Below are 26,480 nucleotides of genomic sequence, written 5' to 3'. Positions count from 1 at the left end.
TACTTTTATTAGTAAGCAGAGAACAACGTTTCGACCTTCCTTGGTCATTTTCAGGTTAACCTTTCTGTATTACTGTTAAATGACAATGATTGTTGAAGACATTGTGGAACGTGAGGGGTGAGGGATATTTTCTAGATAATTTTAAACAAGATAAATTTAATTTAATACAAAAAAGAAAACGACACACAAGCAAGTAGTGGGTTTCAGAAATCTGCTTATTAAGAAAAAGCGTTCTTTACTGAACCCCAAAAACCGCCATGGATGAAGTTTTCCCGCCGCACCAAACATGCTCGCCCTTTCAGTCGTGGGGGAGTTATAATGTGTTATATTATCAGATTGCTTGAAGAGCACCTGTTGTGATGTAAATTAGGCTGCATTGTTAAAACGTAATATTTATCAACGTTACTGTAACATTATATAAAGTTTAACTATTCTAATGTAACGCGACATTAATCATAACTGAATATATTGATAATTTACGTCTAGGCACGCCAGGTGGCTAGGGCGTCTCAACTCATCATCTGAAAGCCGAGGGTTCGAATCCCTGTCGCACTTAATATGCTCTCCTTTCAAGCGTTGTTTTCGTGAAATTTTTAAAATAATTGATTTGGCAATCAACAAAACATAACACTTGCTTTGACAAATGCAAATCTGTGTTGTTGTTTTTATGAGATTTCAAGCGATGAAACGAACCACGATCGTAAGATGTTGTTGTGCGTATATTACTCTGATACGCTTCTGAGTCGTCAGACATATATATATATATACACATACATATACATACACTTAACAATGAATATTATGTACAATTGCACAGTATACATAAGTCCTAACTCCAGCTTTTCTTATGTGTGTGAGGGGGGGGGGGAGCATAAAATGAAGCAAAATCTAAAATACACATAAATTTATATTAATGGACGGCATTAGCTTAGGGCGAACGCCAGTTCAAGGGGCACGACCCCCGACCTCCGATCCCGCGTAGGAAGCGCTGGGACTGGGGCCAAGACCCCTACTTCAACTTGTTTCAGTAAAAATGCGTCAAAATTAGGAAAATTATTTCCAGGAAAAGTAGGAGCATAAAGAAAAGTTAAGCTGGAACTTAAGATCTTTCAGGATCTTAAGGCGCGCGCTGGACGCTGGCCATAATGGCTGTACGCACATTCCCTCGTTCAGCTCGGTCAAATAAACCTTGTCCCTCACACACACACACACACACACACACGGATGTTTTTAATCTACCTCCTACACCTCTGCAATCTTGATCGGTATGTATATTTTAAAATGTTGAGCGTTCGGTACAATGTGTACATGGAATGTCAAGTGACTGCCGAATAGCCTACACGCTAAAGAAGTAAACGGCACTGCGTGCTCTTTAGCGACAGGTAAATCTAATACCGTGTGGCAATATTAAAAATAACTGTCAGAAACAAAATTATGTTGGACAGTCACGAACCAAATGAGGGTTCGGAGTACGTGATTAGAACGCTAAACGTCGTCGTATCATGGTAACATGTAGGTATTGTTTAAAGTTTGGTTCGTGACGTGTTCGAAGTGACCTTGGTGTTTTGTGTGTGTGTGTAATTTTTGTTGTTTTTTGACGGGTAAAATTATATCCTTCGAGTTGTAATGTTTTTATGTACCACGTGATCATTATCAGTTGTAACTTGTCACGTGGTATAAATCCAGAATGACAATGATGCAGTGCATTAGGCGTGATATATCAAAACATAACAATGAAAGTAAAGAACGTATAACAATATTATGTTAGCCACACTATATCTGCTACATCAGTACCAACGAGGCTTTTCGCCCAATATTAGATTTTATCAGGATGCTGTTGTTGTTGTTGTTTTGAATTGAGCACAAAGCTACACAATGGGCTATCTGTGCTCTGCCCACCACGGGTATCGAAACCCGGTTTTTAGCGCTATAAGTCCGCAGACATACCGCTGAGCCCCAGACTCAGTGTTTATATTATCAGATTGCTTGAAGAGCACCTGTTGTGATGTAAATTAGGCTACATTGTTAAAACGTAATTGTTATCAACGTTACTATAACATTATATAAACTTCAACTATTCTAATGTAACACTACATTAATCCTAACTGAATATATTGATAATTTACGTATAGTCACGGCACGCCAGGTGGCTAGGGCGCTCGACTCATCATCTGAAAGCCCAGGGTTCGAATCTCTGTCGCACCTAATATGCTCTTCTTTTAAGCCGTGAGGTTGTTATAATGTGGCGATCAATCCCACTATTCGTTGATAAACAATAGCCCAAGAATTGGAGATGGGTGGTGATAAATAGCTGCTTTCCCTCTCGTCTCACACTGGTAAATTAGGGACGGCTAGCGCAGATAGCCCTCGTGCAGATATAAACGAAATTCAAAAACAAACAATTTATATCTATTTTTTAGACGCGAATTTTAACCTCCAACGCGGGTAATAAAAACTTGCATAAGGAATGAAAAACAGCCGTATGCAAGTTCGGGTGTGGGGGCGAGATCTATCTGATGCACTGCGATTTTCAAAACTCAAATTCTACCCTATAGGTACTAGAAGTTATGTACCTCGTATTTTTTTTCTGTTTTGATAAAAATAAATCACTGAGTGATAAAGTTCACATGAAGCTTGACATCTAACCTTATGTTTTCACAGAATTGCTTTTTATACTGTTTTTAACTTTCTCATGATATGATCTATAGGAACGTGTCTGACCTTTCTCCAAGTCTTGTGAGTTTGTTGCAACGTTCAAAATAAAATGACCGGTTCTGGCCAACGGTCGAAACTTGTCAGTAATGGTTAACCCCCAACAGATTTGCTAGTTTTACCCAAGGTTCAAAAGGCATTTTCTGTTAACCAACGTTTAAAAAGATTTGTAGTTTTGACTAATGGAAAACTAAAACCATTTGTTTATGGTTTTGTTTTGAATTTAGCGCAAAGCTACATAAGAGCTATCTGCGCTAGCCGTCCCTAATTTAGCAATGTAAGACTAGAGGGAAGGCAGCTAGTCATCACCACCCAACGTCAACTTTTGGGCTACTCGTTTACCAACAAATATTGGAATTGACTGCCACATTATAACGCTCCCACGGCTGAAAGGGCGAGCATGTTTGGTATGACAGGGATTCGAACCTGCGACCCTCAGATTGCGAGTCGAACGCCTTAACCCTTCTGGCCAAGCCAGGCCTATTAATGATTTCAAACCATTGTCAATACTGTTCCGCACAGGGGCAGTGTAACAAATTACACGTGAACTACTTGCTATCTTACCCATACAATAACATTGATCTGGACTTGTTTAACATGTTACACGTCATCTAGATTAGAAACAGATGTATCTAAAAGTGCCTAAACTCTGTAATATATTACATCAAACTATGTTATATATTTAAAAACGACTGGTATGGGTAGATAAAGCCCAAGTAGAGGAGCAAATGTGAACCTGACGATGACCGAAGAAGGTCGAAACGTTGTTCGCTCCTCTAAATAGTGCTTTCTCTACACATACCAGCCGTTTTTAAATATATAATTTTCTCTACAAGTGGGTTTTCTCGTCATCACGGATTACATCAAACTATACTTTAATTACTTTTAGCAGTAGCTGTTTTCTGAGGTCTAAGCCAGGAATCTTTTCGGTAACTAACAGTGCACGTGAACATGACCTCCTGATTACTTGATATTGTTAGAAGATGCCCTAATCTAGTGAATTATTTGGTTTTAGTGTCGCTGTTAGAAAAACAAACGCACTATATGTCCAACTGGAAAATAACTGGATTTCGGTATCTGACTTTTCGCGAAGCAACGCTTCTCCTAAATGGAACAACATAAACAAAATAAATATTTGAGTGATGGGACAAAGAAAACAACCATTTTGTGGTCATTTCATGTCGCCTGTGTTATTAATCGCATGGTCAACTGAAAACATCGTTATAACACTCGTGTTAAAGCATGTAAAACTTCTCATATTAACGCTGGTTTCATGTTCACTCATAAAGTAAGTGTTTATGACAGGGGTCGCTGATATCGCATTTCTTTTCGTATCGACTTACATTCCACGTTTTGCTGAACAAGTCTTTTCCGTTTGACAAACTGTTATTTTTTTATTTTAATAGATTTTATTATAATGCAGTTACATGCGCTGAATTAAAAAAAACACACGTGTATTTCTCTGGCGAAATAATAAGAAAGCGTTGAAACTAAGACACGACTTTGTAAGTATCGTGTATAATTTTTTTTAAACACACCTTCATTTCCGTTTCTATAACGCGAAATGAATTCGCGCAGATAACGAACTACCACCAAATAATTCTTGTATTCCACCACAGTGCATCCACTGTCCAAAAGTTGATACTCGTGTATTGTTTGGATCGACATTTTATTAAACATAATTATCTATTTATTTTCAATTGTTTGTTTGGAATTAAGCACAAAGCTACGCAATGGGCTACCTGTATTCTGCCCACCACGTGTATCGAAATCTGATTTCTAGCGATTTATTTTCAGACGGAATGTTGTTCCTTCTGACAAGGTTGGCTCAGCTTGGCTAAGTGGTTAAGGCGTTCGACTCATAATCCGAGGATCGCGGGTTCGAATCCCCGTCGCACCAAATATGCTCTCCTTTTAAGTCGTAGGTGTGTTATAGTGTGACGGTTATCTCACATTCGTTAGTAAAAGATCAGTCCAAGAATTTGGGGTTGGTGGTGATGACTAGATGTCTTCCCTCTAATCTTATACTGCTAAATTAGGGACAGCTAGAACATCGTGTAGCTTTGCGCGAAATTCAAAAACAAAACAAACAACAACGTGTTATAAAGTGATATAAAAACAGCGTTTAAGTTTCTAGCGTAAAATAAGACAGACAAAAAAAGTCTCTGTAGGCTAGTTAAGCCTTGATTGTGGAGCTGGAATTGCTTTTAAGAATGCATGAGTTGAAGTTAAAAAGAATGTATAACAATACGTGAAGTACGCTGTCTGCCACTTCTAGTGCCATGGAGACCTTTCGCTCAATACTAGGACTCATCAAACCGGTTAGTATACGTTAGACACATAGTAGTAAAAGTAACAGGTGTTCGGGTTTCTAACTAATTAAAATTAATTAATTCGTAACCCAGGTTGTTAAGCGATCTTCCTTCGTCCCGCACGTGATAGAGGTTGTACGGCTGACTGGGGGAAAAAATTGGAAGCACGTGAGATTTGGAGATATACTGAAGGTGTGTGCGTGAGAGAGACAGAAAAGAAATGAATGACGGAACGAAGCACCCTGAAGTCCGAGAAGGCCCTGATCCATTCTTGTTCCCTGTTAATTTACCCTTCAGTGATATTCTAATATTCAAACAGTCTTTGTTGAACATATGGTCTACCAAGGTGGCTGGAATCTGTGAATCCAATGCCCGGGAATAAGTTGTGGAGAGAAACGGGAGTGTCCCGAAAAAAACCACTACCACTGATCAGGCGCCGAATATTCTATCTGGACAGTTCCCAAAATACTTGAATCGAAAAATAATGGAGGATTTTATGTTAAAATTTTAATTTTTTATAAGGATAAGAAACCTGTCTTTTTTTTTTTTACGACTTCCTATATATATATCATTGAAAGACTTAAGTTTCTTCTATCCAGTAGTGTCTTTATTATATCATAAAACTTTATATCCAATATTTCAGGCCCTTACAATTAATGATGGAAAAAGAAAATGTGCGCATTATTTTTTGCTTGAATTCAAACTTGGTCATAATGCAGTTCGCAATACCAACCAAGCATGGAGCTAAGGAACCACCTCTAAACGTACAGTACAGCGTTGGCTCCAAATATTTCGTAATGGAAATGTGAGTCTTAAAGATAAGAAAGGCAAAGAATTTCCTTCTACTGTTGAAAACAAACAACAAAAAGCATTAGTGGAATGAAATCCGCTCCAACCTCTTCGAGAAATGGCACAAGAAGTGGATATTAGCATTTCCACAATTTCAGACCATCTCCAGGTAATTGGAAAAGTGAAACAACTCGACAAATGGATTCCACATGAACTTAGTAAAAATCAGAAAAATTGCCATTTCGAACTGTGCTCTTTGCTGATTTTGTACAACATAAATGACCCATTTCTTGATCGAATTTTCAACTGCCACGAAAAGTAGTACCCTTTAGGGCAACTGAAAGGGATCTGCGTTATGAATCAACCGTAACGAGGCTCCAAAACACTTCCCAAAACCAAAGTTGCACCAATAGAAGATTATGGTCACTGTATGGTGGTCTGTATCATTCATTACAGCTTGCTCAACCAGGACCAAAATATCACTGCGGATGTTTGCTGTCAAGAACTGGAAGAAGTGCATAGAAAGTTGGGTGAAAAAAAATGATAATATTAGACAGTCGAAGAGGATAAACATTGCTTCATAGTAATGCTGAGCCACACGTTGCTCAAATGACTCTCCAAATGCTCAACGAATTTAGCTACGAAACATTGTGTCTTCCTCTTTATTCTTCAAACTACCACTCTTCCAATGGCCAGGCGTGGCCAGATGGTTAGGGTGATCGACTCTTACTCTCAAGGTCCTGGGTTCGAATCCCCGCCACACCGAACATGTCCATCCTTATAGGCCGTATAGGCGTTATTATGTTACGGTCAGTCCCACTATTAGTTGGTAAAAGAGTAGCCCAAGAGTTGGCGTTTGGTGGTGATGACTAGCTGCCTACCCTCTAGTCTTACACTCCTAAATTAGGGACGGCTAGCTCAGATAGCCCTCGTGTAGCTTTGCACGAAATTCAAAACAAAGAAACCTGAGTCAAGTAAGTGATCGACGTTTCTTAGGGTGGGCAGGAAACAGTGCCATTTTTTGAACTATTTTATTTTTATAAATTAAAAGCTGCTCGGAACTAATTATCTCTGCTTACATACACATAATTAGGGCGACTTGGTCTTTATTGTTTATCGATTTTGTAAGTTACCACTACGTGGCAAGTATGCAGCTGACAAAGAAAACATTTTGTAAACAGCATATTTTTTGAATTTCTAACTGTGTAGATGTTTATTTGGTTTGGAATTTCGCACAAAGCTACTCGAGGGCTATCTGTGCCAGCCGTCCCTAATTTATCAGTGTAAGACTAGAGAGAAGGCAGCTAGTCATCGCCACCCACCGCCAACTCTTTTGGGCTACTCTTTTACCAACAAATAGTGGGACTGACCGTCACATTATAACACTCCCACGGCTGAAAGGGCAAGCATGTTTGGTGCAACGGTGATTCGAACCCGCGATCCTCGGATTACGAGTCGAACGCCTTAACTCACCTGGCCATGCCGGGCCGACTGTGTATCTAGTACTGGTGGTAAAATGATAAAAGTGTGTCTTGTACTGATGTTAATACGCCTCTTTAAAGATGTTTTGTCAACAACAACAAAAAATATCAGCAGAACTAAACAGAAAGGGCAAGCCCAAAGAACCCTATAGGGTTCAGGAGTAGCTGTCCCTATTATGAACACCATAGCAGAAGGAATACAGTCAGCCAGCAGTATCTGCCATCACAAAGACTTTGTCCAGTTCTTTGATCCAAGTAGTAACAGTGGCTGTCACTTTTAGCTGAAAGTACTTGACGTGTTTAGTAACATCGCGTCTTGAACTCTGAACCCTCCTACGCTTAAGTGGTGCCACGCCTGGGCCCAATGAGAAAGAAAGTTTAGGTCAGTTTCAGAAATATAACTATCCAAATAATTTTTGAAACCAGTATGTTTTACAAGATCCACATAAACTGCAGATTAACTAAATTAACTAAATGTTACAAGTTAGCGTTAGGGCTTCAAATGCAACAATACAGAACAGAACCAACTAGTGCACTCGTTCAGTTAATTTTACCTTCTACCGATAAAATCTTTTCAATGGCAAAATTCGCGGTTCGTTTCACCGCTGCAGTCAGAAAACAAACAGCTTTTTGTATAATTTGTGCTAAAATCAACAAGAAAGTTGAATTATCTAAAACCTCCTAGAGGAAAAACTGCAAAAAAACAATTAATAATAATTACCCTGAATTATGTGTAACAGGCAAACCACGAAAAACCTCCACGATCACTCCATCAGGTCATCAGTTTAATATCTTTGACGTTAATGGTATTTTCGGTCCTAAGATCAGACTTTGCATCACATTACTGTTACGGGCGTCAAGGATTCTGTGAACAGGTATCAACGGTATTACCACTAACTACCTCTTTGGTACTTTCGTCTGTTTTTGAAAATTTCTGTAGTTTTTCGTCCTCTTATGTTAAGGGGGACACTATTAGAAGTCTTGTTTCTCACTACTTTACAAGAAACTTGCTTACCAACTCACCTAAACCAAACAGTCTTGTAGCTTTATCAAAACTGGCCAGCGTTTTGGAGATAAATCTTTACAACGTGCAGGGACTGGAAATACCTCTCGTCAATCCTAGAATCAGTCCTATTAATTAATTTAGTGAATGTGTCTAATTGTTCCTAGAACCAACAACAGAAAATATGTCTAATTAAAATTAGAACCAGCCTTGAGAATTTAGTGAGTGTCTCTGATCGTTCCTACAACCAACAACAAAAGATATATCTCATTAAGCCTAGAACCAGCCTTAAGAATTTAGTGAGTATTTCTAATCGTTCCTACAACCAACAACAAAAGATATATCTCATTAAGCCTAGAACCAGCCTTAAGAATTTAGTGAGTATTTCTAATCGTTCCTACAACCAACAACAAAGATATATCTTATTAAGCCTAGAACCAGCCTTAAGAATTTAGTGAGTGTCTCTGATCGTGCCTAGAACCAACAATAGAAATTGTGTCTCATTAAGCCTAGAACCAACAACAGAAGATGTGTCTCATTAAGCCTAGAACCAACAATAGAAGATGTGTCTCATTAAGCCTAGAACCAACAATAGAAGATGTCTCATTAAGCCTAGAACCAACAATAGAAGATGTGTCTCATTAAGCCTAGAACCAACAACAGAAGATGTGTCTCATTAAGCCTAGAACCAACAACAGAAGATGTGTCTCATTAAGCCTTAAGAAGTTAGTAAACGTCTCTAATCGTGCCCAGACCCAACAACAAAAGACATATCTCATTAAACCTAGAACCATCCTTAAGAATCAATTAAGAGAACCTAATCGTGCCTAGAACCAAAAATAGAAGATATCTCTCGGTATTTTCAGAGTTACAATTATAATATCAGTAAACGGTTATCTATAATGTCTCCCCCCCCCCAATTATATATCTCACTATTATCATTTTGAGGGACGATAAAACATGTATCACGGCATGTTTTAAACTAAATGTAAAAAAAACAAAACAGTTTCTGTTTCAAGGTACTTATATCCAAGAACAAGACTTCTGACTCAGCGTTTAGGAAAATATCAAATGTGTTAAAATACTAAATATTGCAATGGGAGAAAACAAATAGAGATTAACATTTTAAATTTAACATTAGGGTAACCGCTGATTATCCTGTAATATTTATAAACCTAGAATTTGGAGTGTAGAACGAGTGACGATCCCTTAATATTCTTAAACCCAGCACTGGAGAAAAACAAACAAAAACAGTGATTATCCTATGATAACCTTAAATTCAACACTTAGTAACTAATTGGCGATTATCCTGTTCTCACCCAACAATTCGAAAATTAAACAGAGACAATCCCATAAAACAAGGAAGTCCTGTTTTGGAAAACAATAAACAGCGATTATCTTATCTAAGACAAGCATAGAAAGGTCTCTTCAATAATAGCCCCAAAAGCAGTTACATAAAAACTTCTAAAAGAAAAACTACGAAAAAAATATAACAACTAAAATAATTATATCTCCTTAATCTTTGAGCCAACCTTATGTTAAAGGTCTTGTTTCTCACTGCTTTACAGAGAAGCTTACTTAACAACTTACAGTTTGTTTGTTTCTTTTGAATTTCGCGCAAAGCTACACGAGGACTATCTGCGCTAGCCGTCCCACATTTAGCAGTATGAGACAGAGAGTCATTACCACCCGCAGCCAACTATTGGACTACTCTTTTACCAACAAATAGTGGGATTGCACGTCAAATTATAACACTCCCACGGCTGAAAGGGCGAGCATGTTAGATGTGATGGAGTTTCGAACCCTCGACCGTCAGATTACGAGTAGAGTGCCTTAACCACATGGCTATGCCAGGCCCCTTATTGTTTGTAGTGTTAACACGCAAGTCTTACTATTTATTTCCCCGTATCTTTCCAACCCACATTCCGCATGGTATTAATAATTCACTGGTTGCAAAGCATTGTTTGTCAAAAGTATTAGTTTGGACACAGGCTGAAGCTTGTGGTGTATCTCTTTACCTCCCACCATATTAAAAATGTAATCTGTTCGATTTATTTGTTTGTTTTTAAATTTCGCACAAAGCTACTCGAGGGCTATCTGTGCTAGCCGTCCCTAATTTAGCAGTGTAAGACTAGAGGGAAGGCAGCTAGTCATTACCACCCACCGCCAACTGTTGGGCTACTCTTTTACCAACGAAAAGTGGGATTAACCGTCACATTATAACGCCCCCACGGCTGGGAGAGCGAGCATGTTTAGCGCGACGCGGGCGCGAACCCGCGACCCTCAGATTACGAGTCGCACGCCTTAACATGCTTGGCCATATCGGGACCACCTTGTTCGCTACATAAATTATGTACCAATCGTAGGATGAAGGTAAACACAGCAACCCCTACCTATTTAAGAACAATACACATACAGCCTATATCGTTTGCTTCATTCCTCTTAAATAGGGCATAGCTTTAATTTAAAGAACTTCCTTTTATCGAAATACATGTTTTATTCAGTTTTCCCTGTTACAACATTCAGTACAGACTTAGTATGACCTGGTGGTTAGGGTATTCGGTTATTAATCTGAGGGCCGTGGTTTCGAATTTCTTCGTGGGGGACGTTATAGCATCCCCGTCAATCTCACTATTCATGGGTAAAAAGTAGTTCCAGAGTTGGCGGTGGGTGGTGGTAACGAATGACATTCCCTCTAGTGTATCATTTCAAAATTAGGGACAGCTAAGATGAGTAGCTTTGCTCGAAGTTCGAAAACAAATATTTAGTTTAAAGTGCCGACAAAAAAAAAAAAAAGTGTTACTGGGGGCTCTGTAACCAATAAAGTCGTGGACCCACGTATAAGCAATTTGGTGATTTAGTAACTTTAAAAACCCTTATTTCAAAAGTCGATAGGGAATGAACCCCGTTGATATTTCTGGGGTTAAAATAACTGTCTAATAAGAATAACCTGTAATTTCTTAATTGACTAGAATTAAAGCGCCAGAATTCTCTCACATTACTAACCCTAGAATTTCAGTGTTACAGCCAGAAACGTAGGCTAACGTGCTAAAAATGTAAATATCTTTCTTCATCGGTAACGAACAGGTCGGAACAACTTCAACTAAACACACTATTTTCTCGCTAACTGGTTCAGATATTTGCTAATACACCAAAACTCGAATAACAGGTATCACCAGTTCTGCAACAACTGACATGAATTTCGAACATGTACGATCCTGCTTCCTCTATTTGTATAAGGAGACAGAAGGTTTTGTTTATTTACAGCAAAGTTTGTTACTAGAAATCACACAGACATCAATACTAAACAACTTTTCGTATTGAAACTGGAAATCGCAGTGTACCATCCATGCTGATATCTTATGTTTCAAAACCCAATGACCATGGTAACGTTTTGACAAAACTTCTGTCTCGAAATCTCGCACTAACTGAAACAAAATATTCATTATGTTTCTTCACAGGTGTAGATAATAAAGTGGTTGGTAGAGCGAGGTGGCCGAACTGGGAGGTCAGTCAAGCTTGTTGAAAGTAATCCTGGAAACTTGATTTGTGGCATACATCTTCAGAAATATTTGACAATGAGAGTTACAGTTTGGGCATATTTTGATAAAAGCCAAGTTATAACAGAAATCACATTTGTTTTCGGACATTAGCGAAAAGGTACAGAAACCGCATTGGTTTAACCCTAACCGGACATTAGCGAAAAGGTGCAAGATGACCATTTCGTTTCGTTATCTTTATCAGAGTGTAAGTCACATACATCTGGGAGGTGCAAGCGCATTGGACATCTTCCTCCATACTGGTAGATGGTGTATTATTATAAATTACTGCATGAAGGTCAAAATATCCTCAACTTACTCTGACCACTTTCAGGCCAATGTCCGTGTATGTAATTGCAGTAATATTCATGAGAATAATCACATTTTCTTTTTGTTTTCAAAGACCGTCTGTACTGATCTCTCTGAGAAACTAGAGGAAGGGCAACTATCCATCAGACCTTCTTGTCTGTGAGAGATGACTGTCACGCTTCAAGAGCTACTCTAGGTCATGATGCCAGTTGTTGTATTTGGACTTGACTTACACCGAGACTCCTACAACCACCTCCCAGACAAATGTCTCAAGTTTAGACAGCAGTTATAGTAGCTAGTGCTTCTCTGATACCACAATCCATCTATCAGTTCCATCTGTACTTCGCTGCCTTTTATTTATCTCTGATTTTTAAGAACTTTATGACGCATATCATTGTTGTTGTTTTTTGCGCATTTTAGTTACGCAACATTTTAATATAAATGTTACTGCGAACGAACAAGAGATGCTTCTTTTATAATAGCTGTTTCTTTTTGAAACGCTGACAAAAAAAAAGGAAAATTCTGAACATTTCGTATAAAAATAACTTGGAATTGTCTGAATGCCTACCAAGAATCACGGGCAAAAGCCACAACAAAATCTTACAACTCTTATAAGAGCAGGGGGGGGACATCAATTGTATCCCTAGCACCTTAGCAACCAAACTTTACTTTGAGGGTCTTCTTTAAACGCTTGTTTGTTCGTTTGTTTGCAATTAAGCAGAAAGCTACACAATAGGCTATCTGTGTTTTTCCTACCAACGGTATCAAAACTCGGTTTCTGTCATTATAAGTCTGTAGACATGCCACTGTTCTATTGGATGGCAACTTTAAATGACAACAATATAGTTGTATTATGGGTTTATAATAATACTTTTATTGAACAATGTCATTAGTTTTCAGTTGTTACTTATTAGAATCCCTCGTTAAGACAGCAGTAAGTCTTCGCATTTAAAACGCTAAAATTAGATGTTCGATTCCCTTCGGTGGACACAACAGATAGCCTGTTGTGGCTTTGCTATAAGAGAAACAAACACATAAACGAACTTATTAGATACTTATCAATTACATTTGCGGTTATATTTGACAACAACAAGAAGAAAATACCTCTAAAGCATTTTTAACGGATTTTTTTTTTTTTGGTGATTTGCTTGAGGATTATGAAAATGAACTTCTTCGACAGTGTCTATTTTTTACACCTTTTACTTTAACATTTTTTCTTGTAAAAACTTAAGTGTATTTCAGAACAGCTGATGTGGGTATTAATACTTTTATTGATAAGCAGAGAATAACGTTTCGACCTTCCTAGTTTATCTTGAGGTTAACAAAGAGAGTTTGCAACTGACCGTTGCCGCACATATGTCTTATAGACGAAAGTATAGACGGGTACGGGATTGCAGGGGCGTTTTAATTGGACGTTTGGCCTATACTAATTAATAACCTATCATTCAATTGCAACGCCCCCTACAATCCTATACCCGTTTATACTCCCGTCCATAAGACATGTGTCCGGCAACGGTCAGTTGCAAACTATTTTTGTCAACCTGAAGATGACCTAGAAAGGTCGAAACGTTGTTCGCTCTTCTATGTAAAATATTTTCTCAACCCAAACGAGCCGTTTTTGCATATATAGTTCCACGGCTAATCGATAAAGCAATTGAATATACGTGATAACTAATACCGCTACTAAATGAATACTTCTTGAACTGCCTGCTTATATTTATACGTAATTTAACCTTTTCTAAATACTGGTTGAAGTTACTGGACCCTGACGTCATCATAATGATACGCTCCCTCTATCAAACAACCAAATTTCATTCTTTAAAATACAGCTAGCAATAATGTCGTGTTAACCTTACATTTTTGCTACGGATAGCTTGGTTAACTGTTAGTATGCAATGAGGGACTTTTTTATTTCTTTGTACTGGACAAACAAGCTAATGGAAACAGTTTTTGAGTAATTTCTCGTTGAGAATGGAAAAAAAAACACACAACGTATTTCAAGATATAATTTGTTTTTCGTTTAAAAATGAAGCAAATAAAGTAGGGAAGCTGTAAACTTGTCGTTCACAATTCAGAAGACATTTATCACTGATGCTGTTAAATTATCAAGCCGGAAGGAAAGAATAGCCCGTGGACTTAAACGTAGAGGTCAGTCACCTGTAACGTCCATTTTTCAAAGTAAGTTATCCACCGTTACCTTTCAAGGTGTCAGTCCATTACACCCAGCAGGTGACAGCAGTTGTAGCAACTTCATGGCCGAAGTATGGTCACACCGACAGACATCTTACTTGGATAATGGGTTGTGTGTGTGTGTGTGTGTGTTTTGGGTTTTTTTTTGTCAGGCCGCCCGATAACTTTTCCCTGCGATAGGTTAATGGCCTATGGTGTGGGTCTTTCCCCTTCTGCCGCAGACCTTGGAAGTTTTGTCGGTGATGATAAGATCACCCTTGTGGACCACGGTAATTGGAGTCACGAGCAGGATTTCGCGTGACGTTGGGTTAGTGTTGAATATTGCAGCCTAGTTTGTTCAGGGGAAACACTCTTGGTGAAAAAAAAAAACCTTCACGCAAAACTTCCATTTACACAAGTTGTCACCATGAGTGTGTATTTTCAAATGGAATCTTTAAAATAGAACTGATAAGCTAAACGTTAATGTTCAGGCAGGACTTTGTTATTATGGATTTAACTTACATTTCACTGGAAAATATTTACGTGACGATTTAAACATTTAAAATTGGGGGGAGGTAAAAATAAAATAACTATTGCAAGCAAACAATTTATTATGAAAACTCATAGTTTCGCTGTTATTACTAAGTAAACTATTATTCTTTATGTGACCCGGCATAGCCAGTAAATTAGCGCGCTCGACTCGCTATCTACAGGCTATATGAGTTCGAATCCCCGTTATACCAAATAACTTCGCTCTTTCCGCCGTAGGGGCGCTATAATTTGTCGATCAATCCCTCTATTCGTTGGTGAGAGAGTAGCCCAAGAGTTAGCGGTGGGTGGTGATGACTAGGTGTCTTTCATTGCTAAATTAGGAACTGCTAGCTCACATAGACCTTATATAGCTTTGCGCAAAATTCAAAACAAGGAAAAATTGTTCTCTGTTCCCTGATGGCTCAGCCATAATCCAAAGACTTTTAACGTTAAAATGCGGATTCGATCCTCTCTACGGACAAAACTCGGATAGCTCATTGTGTCACTTTGAACTAAAAGAAACGTATATTTTTCTATTGTCCAGTAAGGTACGCCTAAGGAATAATATAGGCAAATTTAACCTTAGAGGCATTTTAACAACTCAAAAACATCAACTTAGCTTCCGTCTGTAGAAAGCTCTAGTTTGATTGCAGGGGGTGAGTAGATGGGCGGACCAATGCATTACGTGATTGGTGGATGAAGTGTTACCACAGTCTGAGAGTCACGTCAACACAAATCAAGTTTAGATGGGTAATATAAGTTTTTTGTTGTTTTTTTGTAGTTCATAGTATACGTTGGAGGGAAGAGGGTGGTACTTTACGGCGCCAGCCGTATTAACTATGTATCGAATGGTACATGAAATGTGATTGAATTAACGAGTTGTATATTTCCAGGTGGCGCTTTTATTGTTACTTCTAACTAGATATCTGTCGTCATCGTTTAAAGTAGAGTCAGAAATGTGTCACATATCTGATAACTGTTATTAAACAAAAAAATATATATATATATATATATATATATATATGCTGTACCGTATGAACGATACCCATATCCAAACTCGAAATACGTTGTTATTGTTTCTTCATCGACTTCCGAAATGTTTTGGCATCTAATCATTTATTTATTGTAAAACTAAAATACTTTATTTTTGATACTAAAATTTTTAAGCTACTCTTTTTGAGTAGCTTTTGAGCATAAGTCCAAGTTTAGACATTAGCCCACATTCATAAGGAGCCACATATTCAACTTTTACAAACATAACTCGGTAAACTGGACATTTGAGTACAACAAATTAATTCTCGTGATATACCAAAACTTGAGATAGAAATAACTCAAATCGAGACAAAATCGCTTGGTTCTGTCACCAGCACATTATTTATTAGTATATAGGTGGCGCAGAACGTTGAACAATCGGAAATTTAGTTTGTTTGTTTGAATTTTGCGCAAAGCCTCACAAGGGTTATTTGCATTAGCCGTCCGTAATTTAGCAGTGAAAGACTAGAGGGAAGGCAGCTGTTAGGCTACTCTTTTACCAACAAATAATGGGATTGACTGTCACATTATTATGCCTCTACGACTAAAATCGCGAGCATGTTTGGTGATGCTGGGATTCGAGCCCGCGACCCTCATATTGCAAATGAACGCTCAAATCATCTACCGACAGAAAACGTATCGCTATTTAAACCGCTAAGTAGGATTTTGAAAATAAATTAACGTATTGGTTTCATTATTTAATATTCTAACAGAGCCTTACACATAGTGTAATTTTTATATTATTTGCTATTACGGAGGGTTGAGTACATTGTACGAAATCAATTTTGGAGCTTCATCATGTCTTGCTCTGTTTAACGATAATGCATCTTGACAGTAGCCCTGCAGCACTGCTTGTGCTGCAAAAAGTTCTGTCTTGAGATTATCTTTTCGAATGCAAGCCACTCTTCCCTGCTGGGTTTCCACGATATACTGATCGAGGACGACGGTTTTCAAGCAACTTGCCCAAAAACCCATAGGCATTGCACCTGACGACTTGACTAATATGACTTCGTATGTAATAGCATGAATACTCGTTTTATTCTCCAATTACTTGAAATATTGAACGTGAGGTAGTAATGGAATCCTTATCTTGGTGAATCTATACTTATTTACAGAGAAACATTTTTACTGTTGCGTTCTGTTGCACGGTGTGCGTGGACAGATTTTTACAGCTGCCCTTTGTGTTCGCGGATAATCAGCTGTTTCAATACGACATACTTTGCTTACTCTGGCAGGGGTATGGTAGATGTCTTTCTAGATGGTTCTGATACCCCAAGTTGATCCATATTAATTTGATTTCCAATGCCATTAAGTAAACGGGATATTACTATCTTAGAAATTCTAAATTATCGATCCAAAACATTTTATAACCTGTGTGTATGATTATTTCGCATCTTAAAGGGCTGTTATATGTGCCCTTCTCAAAAATATTCAATTTTCCCGAAAGAACCGCTAAACAAAAATAAATTGTAGTTCTGATATATAAAGTTCCAGGTGACCTCATCTTGGCTGTGATTGCCTTGCTACTTTCATATTTCAAATCGTTTTCCCATAATGCACTTTGTAAAATTATAAAATGTGAATAATCCATTAATATTGTTGTAAGGAGAATATAAACGTCTGTTATTCGTTTTGGGTGAGTGTCGCCTAGTGGTTAGCTTGTTCATGGTTCGAAACCCGTAAACGCAAAATATATCACGCCTCACACTTAAAATCTGTCCATTCGATTAATGGGGAAAAATTTCCTCATCAAAGCCCAATAAAAATATTTGGCTAAAACGTGCTTCTTCTGATATCAGTCAAAATAAAGCTGCTACAGCTACCCCTAGCTTTCAACTGATAGACAAGAAAAGCAGCCAGTCAACAACACCTATCATTAATTCTTGGGCTATTATAACTATATAACGTGATGTTTTGTTGAATTTTCTATAAATATTTTCAGATTCTTAGTTTATAATCATTACTGAATGGAGAGAGGTTTTTCTTTCTTATGACTGTTAAAACTACAACATAAAACAGGCTGTAAATTACAAAGTTAAAGTTGCCTTTTATTTATTCATATTTTGGAAAACCATCACTAGAGGACTCTGCCGAAAAAGACACTTCTTAATAGAGAAGAAAATACCGACATGATTGCAGTTGATTCGCAAGCAGTGTTTATGATTTTAGCCCTCGTTAAAAACCACAGTCGTCACTCTTTCATATATGTAGTTATACTTTTAAGTTAAAAATATTTGAGACTAAATAATTACATGCAAGGAGTGTGTATTTAAATCGCGTTAGGCTTAATGGTAAAAATTCAATTTTCAATCCAGCTGTTTTACTTCCGGAAAAAAACAATCTCTTTGCATGTTTAATTATTTTGGATCTAGAATCATCTTTATATTTTCTATATATATAGGAATAAAATGCTTAATCGACTGATATACATACACACATGTTGGAAAAATAAATGTGGTCAAATACTAGACGTCAGTGTTTTATTAGTTCTGCTCCACGTTTATATCGATTCCAATCCAGGTAGCTTTTTGTTAACAATGTATTATACGTTCATTTTCTTTAGACTACATAGGTCATATCAATGGAAACAATATTCTTGCATCGAGTAGTGTGCCAAGACAATTGACTTAGGATGTAACCTGTCGCGTGACTGATCAAACTAGTCATGACGCTTTTGAAGCACTTACTGTATGCTACTCTGTAAAACAACTTCTCTGTGTTTACCAACGATGTAACCAGGGTTACAGATCGGATTACCAATACAAAACTAGTTTTGGTGATTTTACCCGATGATCAAACACAAGTACAAGTGATAAGTATATATTAAATTAACATGTCTCCAATCGCCCTCCCGGTATAACTGTGATACTGACCCATGGTATAACATGTTTTGTGGCCCTCTAGTGGCACAGCGGTATCTCCACGGACTTGCAACTCTAGAAACCGGTTTTCGATGCCCGTGGTGGGCAGAGTATTGATAGCCCATTGTATAGCTTTGTGCTCAATTAAAAACAAAACAAACGCATTTTGTGAAGTTACCAGCTTGTTCCACGTGCTCTTTGATAAAAAAACAAACAAACTTGAACATCTTTTGAATGTTATGCCAGTTTTCATTCATTCGTGAGTATATCTTGCTACATATTACCAAGAATTCCCTGTATACAACCCATCAGCGCAAGATACTCCCGCGCCTTGAATTCCACTTTTAAACTAATCAGCGTGCAGCCTAATAGGTAGAGTGGTGGGCTGCGTTCCCAAAGGTCGAATCAGAATACGTTGTTGAAAACGTTTAATAGTTACAGCGGTGGAAACGTTATAATTATAACGTCCAATTCTACTAGTATTATTGTCTGGCTGTTTAGTATTTCTAAATTAAGGATGGCTATACTTAAACTTAAAAGAGTCAGAGACTAAGCTGTTTGCCCATAAGGCAATGGTTTTGAAACTGCGGTCCACCGGCCATTGGTGGTGTGAGAGAGTCCTCCAGGTGGTCTGCAGGTTGGTCCAAAGTGCAAGTCACTGACGCGCAACGCCACGGCCGAAACCCTACAAGAGAACAGACAGGTGGGGTAGAACTGGTAGGTGGTCTGCAGGGTCTTTTGTCCCACCAAATGGTCCGAAGACGAAAACGTATAGAATGACTGGCATAAAACTGGTTCCTGTTAAGACTGGAAATACCATCCCTTCGAATCTCTTGAAGCTAGTTGAAATGACCAATCTTTAAGGGCCCGGCATGGCCAGGTGGTTAAAACAGCCGACTCGTAATCCGATGGTCGCGGGTTCAAATCCCTGTCGAACCAAACATACTCGCCCTTTCAGCCGTGGGAGCGTTATACTGTGACGATCAATCCCACTATTCGTTGGTTAAAGAGTAGCCCGAGCAAGATTTGTTAATGGGTGGTGATGACTAGTTGCCTTCCCTCTAGTCTGACACTGTAAAATTAGGGAGGGCTAGCGCAGATAGCCCTCGAGTAGCTTTGCGCGAAATTCAAAACAAACAAAACCAATCTTTACATTTTGGACATTCAAAAATAATGTTACACAATCATTTTCTACATTTGCCATTTTATATGAACTGGAGTGAAATTACTAGACAAACAATATGTGTATTGTATCAACATAATTTAATCAGCAACTACAGAGCCAAATTAACCTTTATCTCTTAGTTCCAAGCTCAAGAAGCATCTTTGCACGAACGAAAGATAAGGTTATATATTTAACCTCTTTTGATTAAACCATGTATAGTTTATGTGCATAATTTATCTCGAGTAAACGTAAAACTAAGCAAAACACGTGCTTATTACATTATTCTGCGTGTTCACATCCAGTAACAAAAACAACCGGAACTGTCCACCTATGTGTTCAACTTAACACTTCTTGTAGCAGGTGATAGAGAGAAATGCTGAAGGCAAAAACATATAGTATATTCGTTAGGTGTTCGTGTTGTATAGAGGAACACGCTAGGAACGTTATCGAACATTATCTCATCTGGTGAGGGTGTATGGTATTCGGCAAGTGTATAGTTTATCTCATGACCTCCTAGGGAGGCGGGGATAGTCGGCACATAGCCTTTGGCCCAGAGAATAGGCTGCCCTACTGGGCTCGTATCATTACCTCAACCCGGGCTAGGCTGCGCCAGACATTTAACGGGCTAGAAGCCGTTCCCCCACCCCTCAGATCTGGGAGGCCGCAAAGGGAAAGGAAATCAACCGTCGTCGTAAAGAATTAGTGAAGCGTCAACCACAGCACTGCTCAGTTGTATCGTGGCTCGTTCTCTTTGTCTCTCTAACCTGATCGCGCAGCCAAGCGAGCTTTAGAAGTTCCATTGAGGGCTCATGAAGTGATCAGGGTATCACCATGGCCAAAGTGACCAACAACAGAAATGACAGCTCAGCCTCAACTACTGCACTGCTCTTATGGGCTATCCAGGACTTGTCGAACAACAACAACCATTCCTTATTCACCTACCACCAGATATGGACCAAATTACGGCGACGAAAAGGTACAGTTTTCAAACAACTTACTAATAAATTGACCTTTCTAATACTGGTTGTGTTTTTCCGACTCCTTTGGCAAAAACAGCTATAATTCCATTAAAATTCATACCGGTGAGTTTTTACTTAGTACTTATACTAACAGGTTTTTGCACTTTCGTATTCAAGATGTCCACAAGTATGCAAATATACTTTAACTGCTTATATAGTGATGTCATTTTCACGTCGCCACGTGAAAAGCGTTGATGTTGTTGTCACGTGACTTTTGTTACTCGGTTATTGGAGCATTATTGTTTCGGGAATCAACTCATCTTATTTCGTTTATGTTTGCGATAACTTTGTCGTAACTCTGTGGGCTCGTTATGGTTTTTCACGTGATTCAGTAAAAAAATTCGCACTGTAAAAATAACCTGTTAACACTATTTGACGAGACTGCATTGAAAATACCCTCTACGATTATTTAATGTCCACCCATGGATTTCAAACGATAAGTTTCGGGGCTTATAAAGTTAACACGTAGAGATTTTAATCCTGTGGTAAAACAATACAGGTTATGGAATGAAACTTTTTTACTTTAATAGAGAACAATACGGATTGAAGAGAAATATTTCACTTTAACGTTGTTGAGTAGAAACCTTTTTATAATAACAGGAAACAATAGGAAACAAAATGGTTTACTTTAACGGATAAAATAATACTAGTTGTAGACAAACCATTTCACTTTAACGGGTTCTAGAATGAAACGTTTTCTTTATATTAACAGTGAACAATACGGATTGTAGTGAGAAACTGTTATTACTTTAACGGTGTGTTATATATGGGTACCATTTCTCACATGGCCAAGCGTGTTAAGGCGTTCGACTCGTAATCCGATAGTCGCGGGTTCGAATCCCGGTCGCACCAAACATGCTCGCCATTTCAGCTGTGGGGGCGTTATAATGTGACGGTCAATCCCACTGTTCGTTGGTAAAAGAGTAGCCCAAGAGTTAGCGGTGAGTGGTGATGACTATCTGCTTTCCCTCTAGTCTTACTGCTAAATTAGGGACGGCTAGCGCAGATAGCCCTCGAGTAGCTTTGCGCGAAATTCAAAACAAACAATTTCTTACTCTCGAATTGTAATATTTCATTTACCAGTTTATTTCTAGCGCAATAAAAAATGTTGTACCGTAGAGTTTATACGGAATCTTATTCATTCTTTTTATCAGCTATTGTTTTTCACGATGTTTACTTCTAATTTTTTTTTTCTTTTTTAATTTCGCGCAAACCTACACGAGGACTATACGTGCTAGCCGTCCCTAATTTAGCAGTGTAAGACTAGAGGGACGGCAGCTAGTCATCACCACCCACCCACCCACCCACCGCTTGGGCTACTCTTTTAACAACTAATAGTGGGATTAACCATCACATTATAACGCCCCGACGGCTGAAAGGGCAAGCATCATTTGGTGTGACGGGGATTCGAATCCGGGACCCTCGGCTTATGAGTCGAGTGCCTTAACCACCTGGCCATGCCGGGCATCTAATTTTGTTGGAAAAATAACACAGCAACAACTTTCCTCGATAAAAGTTCTATTTGAACTTGTTCATTGCCATCTAAACTTTTTCAAATCTTCCAAATCCATTAAGGACTGGATCCTTCTAGCAGGGATACCAGTGTCTCTCTCATTGTTCACTCTCGTCGGCCTGGAACACAAGTTGCATGATACAAGCCTGACTATTGATCAGCGTTTAAATGTGTGCATTTTCCTATAGCAAAACCACTTAGGGCTGTCTGCTGAGTCCACCGAAGGGAATCGAACCCCTGATTTTAGCGTTGTAGATCCGTAGACTTACCGCTGTATCAGCGGGGTACTCAACGTTTAAAAGATATGTAAACAGAAATGTGCTTATTATGACTGGTTTATCGTTCTTAGTATTTACAGAAACATTGGTTATTGTTTTAGCTGTTTCAACGTATTCGTTACGGATATACGGCACTTGCCCAGTAACCACACGTATGCTAAAGACCAATTACAGATCTTTAGCTGTTTCAGCTCGTTCACTACGAATGTATAGCACTTCTCCAGTAACTACACGTGTGCCAATACACGAGAGAAAATACTTTCCAGAAACATCAGCACATCACTGCGTCTTAGGCATTTGTTAAATTGACACTTTTCCCGAACCTTGAAACGACCAAAAAACTCTTTATATGTGGCACCACACAAGTGTAACGTGATGTACTGTAAATGTAGTCCTTTATAAATACCCCCACCGAAGGAACGGTTAAAGACGACGAGAACCCCAGAAAACTATCACTTTGTTCTAAAAGCCTTTATTTAAAAAAAAAAAACTTTGCTTTCCCATTTACTCACTCCTTAAAAGCATTTATTTCAATAAAAATATATATAAAAAAGTAAATACATATGTTTTGTTAGGGGACATCCCCCCACTTCTTCGGCATCACTCTAAACGTTTCGTTCTATTTGGATCCAGTAAAAAAAAAGAAGGCTAAGTGTCCCGGAAAAACTAAGTGTTTGACTTGTGATGAATGTAGATCAAATGTTAACCACGTAACTCGAATTTTTTTTTCAATTACAAGGACTGATTATATATTTTCTGGCGAACATAAGTCAAGATCAAACTGAAGGTCAGTTTCTTTCGTTATAATGGTAACAGACTGAGTTATTGAGGAACAGTCAAATTTCGAGGATGAATTGTGATAAAAAAAAAAAAGGATATTGACACCTAGACCTCCATTTGTCAGTGTAAGAAGTTCTGTAGAATTTAAGGCTGGTTATTTGAAAAATAATATAAAAAACAACAACAAAATATTACGGACCGAGGGTTGAACTCTTCTGGTGAGTTTCTTGTTTGTTGGTTCTCTCTCTCTTGATTGATGAATATAATGTTCGTTTTACTCCCTTCTCCTTGATCGTGTACGCATTTCTTGTTTCCTGTTTGTTTGTAGTTAAGCACAAAGCTACACAACTGGCTATCTGTGCTATTCCCACTACGGGTATCGAAACCCGGTGTATATCGTTGGAAGTCCACAGACATTCCGCTGTGCCACTGGAAGATCTTGTTTCTTTTGCTATAAATTTGGTAATGTACTTGCCTGTTAGTTCGGCCCGACATGGTCAAATGACTAGGAGCGCATGACTCGCAATCTGAGAGTCATGGATTCGAATCTCCGTCACTCTAAAAATGGGGCCGTTATAATGTTACGGTCAAGTCCACTATTCATTGGTAAAAAAGTAGCCCAAAAGTTGGCGATGGGAGGTGATCGCTAACTGGCTTTACTACTTACTTGGCTTTTACTACTAAATTACGGACGGCTAGCGCAGATAGCCCTTGCTTAATTTTTTGTCGTTTTTTTTTTTACAAAATTAAAAAATTAAATGTCAGTTTTCATTTCTTCTGGTTTAGGGTCGTTTTTTGATCCTGCTTTATTTCCTTTCAAGAATATTCGGTAAATATTGAAAAACTAAAACACATTGATTGATAGTTAATATTGATCTAGTTGATTTAACTTACGAGTTCCTTGACCCTTCCATTTAACAAAGAAAAACTTGACGTCACTATATTTGTTTAAGATTTTAACTTTACAAAAGCTAACCTGAACACGGAGCATTTAACTTAGCCCTGTCCTTCATCTATGCACGTGACAGACTTGTGTATTTAAACACCCCTGGCGTGTATGTTATTGGCAGCATTACTTCTGTCATACGGATGTCAGCTCTTTCTTGACGATAGCTTTAGCTTGCCGTATTTGTTTTTTGCTTAAGGTTCGAAACAACAGTCCCGTCTTCATTTTCTTGTCACGTATGTTGACTTATTAGCAGCAACCGTTGACATGAGGAGAAATATTTTCCACAATTAAATGAAGTACGATTAGTTTTTAAAAAATAAGTCAACAAACTGCGCTATGGGAAACTCTCATTTAATGTGAAGTCTGAAGATACGAATAAATAAATAAATCACGTTAAATTAAATTGGATACACTTTACCTCAAATATATATAGAGTTTCCTTATCGGAAAAAATAAAAGCTAATCTTGTCCTTTTAACATTCCTGTAGAGACAGAGAGGACTAATTCATCTTTTTCTTATTGAACTATAATGCATACAAAAACCCTAAAAGCTTTTCCATGTTAGGCCTAACTTATCTACATATACAAGTGGCTGTTTTGAGAAAAGTGCCTTTTAGGCTTCTGTTACTGCCAGACAAAAACACATACAGGACATCGTAGTTTCCATGTTTATGTTTTTAAGTTCGTTTCACAGTAATGCAACAACTATTGTGTAAGCGCGTGATGATTTTGCTTGGTGCATACGTATGTCAAATAAGTTATCATTACTAAACTGAAATTCAACATTTTCCTTTGCGGCGCCCATTGTCACAAGTTCTATATGTAATACAGCGAAAGTATAGAAATATAACTGACAGCGAATTTCAACAGTGACGCCGCCTGGTGGCATCGACAAGGCATGGAAGGTTCATTCGTGACCTCTCTAGTCCTCGACTAAAGGATTATTTCTTTATCGTTTTACCAAGAGGTTACAAACAAAAACCAGAATTGATGTTTGTCTTGTTTTAGTAGTATTTTCAATTTAAACGTACTATTTTGAGACTTATGAACAAAACGACCAGGCCAGAAACGTTTTGGCTCAAGCACAATTGTCCTTAACTTCAAACTACTGACCAAAAGAAGAAGGACTCGCCTTTTACATGGCTGCTACTATGAATCGATCGAGTTGACGGTTTCCCTCTTATAATGCGCTTACGATTACGAGTGAGGCCAGAGTCTAGCAGAATATTTTAATTTTGGTCTTTGGATTTTCGGATATGTTGCCCGATACGCTAAACATCAGACACAGACAACTTAAAAATAAATCATTTTCTTCTTTCTACTCAAAGTGAAACACTTTACTAAACCTTATGGTTTAAGATTCTCCGGTTTATTTACGTGCAACTTTGTTGTTCAACTTCTGTTGTCACTAAAAATTTAAACAGAGCATAGCACCAACAGTATTTTATCCAGTGATAAGCAAAAGTACCCGTCCCCAGTCATAGGAAGAGTTAAAGTTATTCTATTAATTTAAATCATTTCATGGGCTTTAAAAATGTTGATTGTTTTGAACTCTTGGTTTCACTCGGATCCAAAGTTTTGAATTGCCTGTTCCGTCCATTGCGAAAGGTAATGTTGAACATTTCAGTCATGCTAAGAGCCGCTCTGACCCGGCATGGCCAAGCGTGTTAAGGTGTGCGACTCGTGTAGTCTGAGGGTCGCAGGTTCGCATCCCCGTCGCGCCAAACATGCTCGCCTTTTCAGCCGTGAGGGCGTTATAATGTGACGGTCAACCCCACTATTCGTTGGTAAAAGAGTAGCCCAAGAGTTAGCGGTGGGTGGTGATGACTAGCTGCCTTCCCTCTAGTCTTACACTACAAAATTTGGGACGGCTAGCACAGATAGCCCTCGAGTAGCTTTGTGCGAAATTCACAAACAAACACACAAAGAGCCGCTCAACTATAACATATGGTAAATCTACATTTTTATTATTTAAGTTACATCACAATTTGAAATGCAAATAATAGTGTGATTAATTACCAACAATTTAATGTAGAAT

At 38.2% G+C, this 26,480-nt stretch overlaps 1 protein-coding gene across 3 annotated transcripts in view; it reads left to right on the top strand.

The window, feature by feature from the left end:
* The window catches only part of LOC143248684 (protein limb expression 1 homolog), a 75,793-nt gene that overhangs the window by 5,865 nt on the left and 43,448 nt on the right, over positions 1-26,480 (top strand). Inside the window, exon 1 of one of the 3 annotated variants that reach the window (XM_076497296.1) lies at positions 20,353-20,879. The exons of the other annotated variants lie outside the window; for them this stretch is intronic. Coding sequence (XP_076353411.1) covers positions 20,735-20,879 — 145 coding nt within the window. The 5' untranslated portion in view covers positions 20,353-20,734. Of the gene's footprint in view, positions 1-20,352; positions 20,880-26,480 lie in introns of those variants that run through there. 3 annotated transcript variants of the gene reach the window in all.

Source organism: Tachypleus tridentatus, chromosome 4, assembly GCF_004210375.1.
Source record: "Tachypleus tridentatus isolate NWPU-2018 chromosome 4, ASM421037v1, whole genome shotgun sequence".
Lineage (NCBI taxonomy): Eukaryota > Metazoa > Arthropoda > Merostomata > Xiphosura > Limulidae > Tachypleus > Tachypleus tridentatus.
Note: the sequence above shows the minus strand (reverse complement) of the source record. Positions and strands in the feature narration are given on the sequence as shown.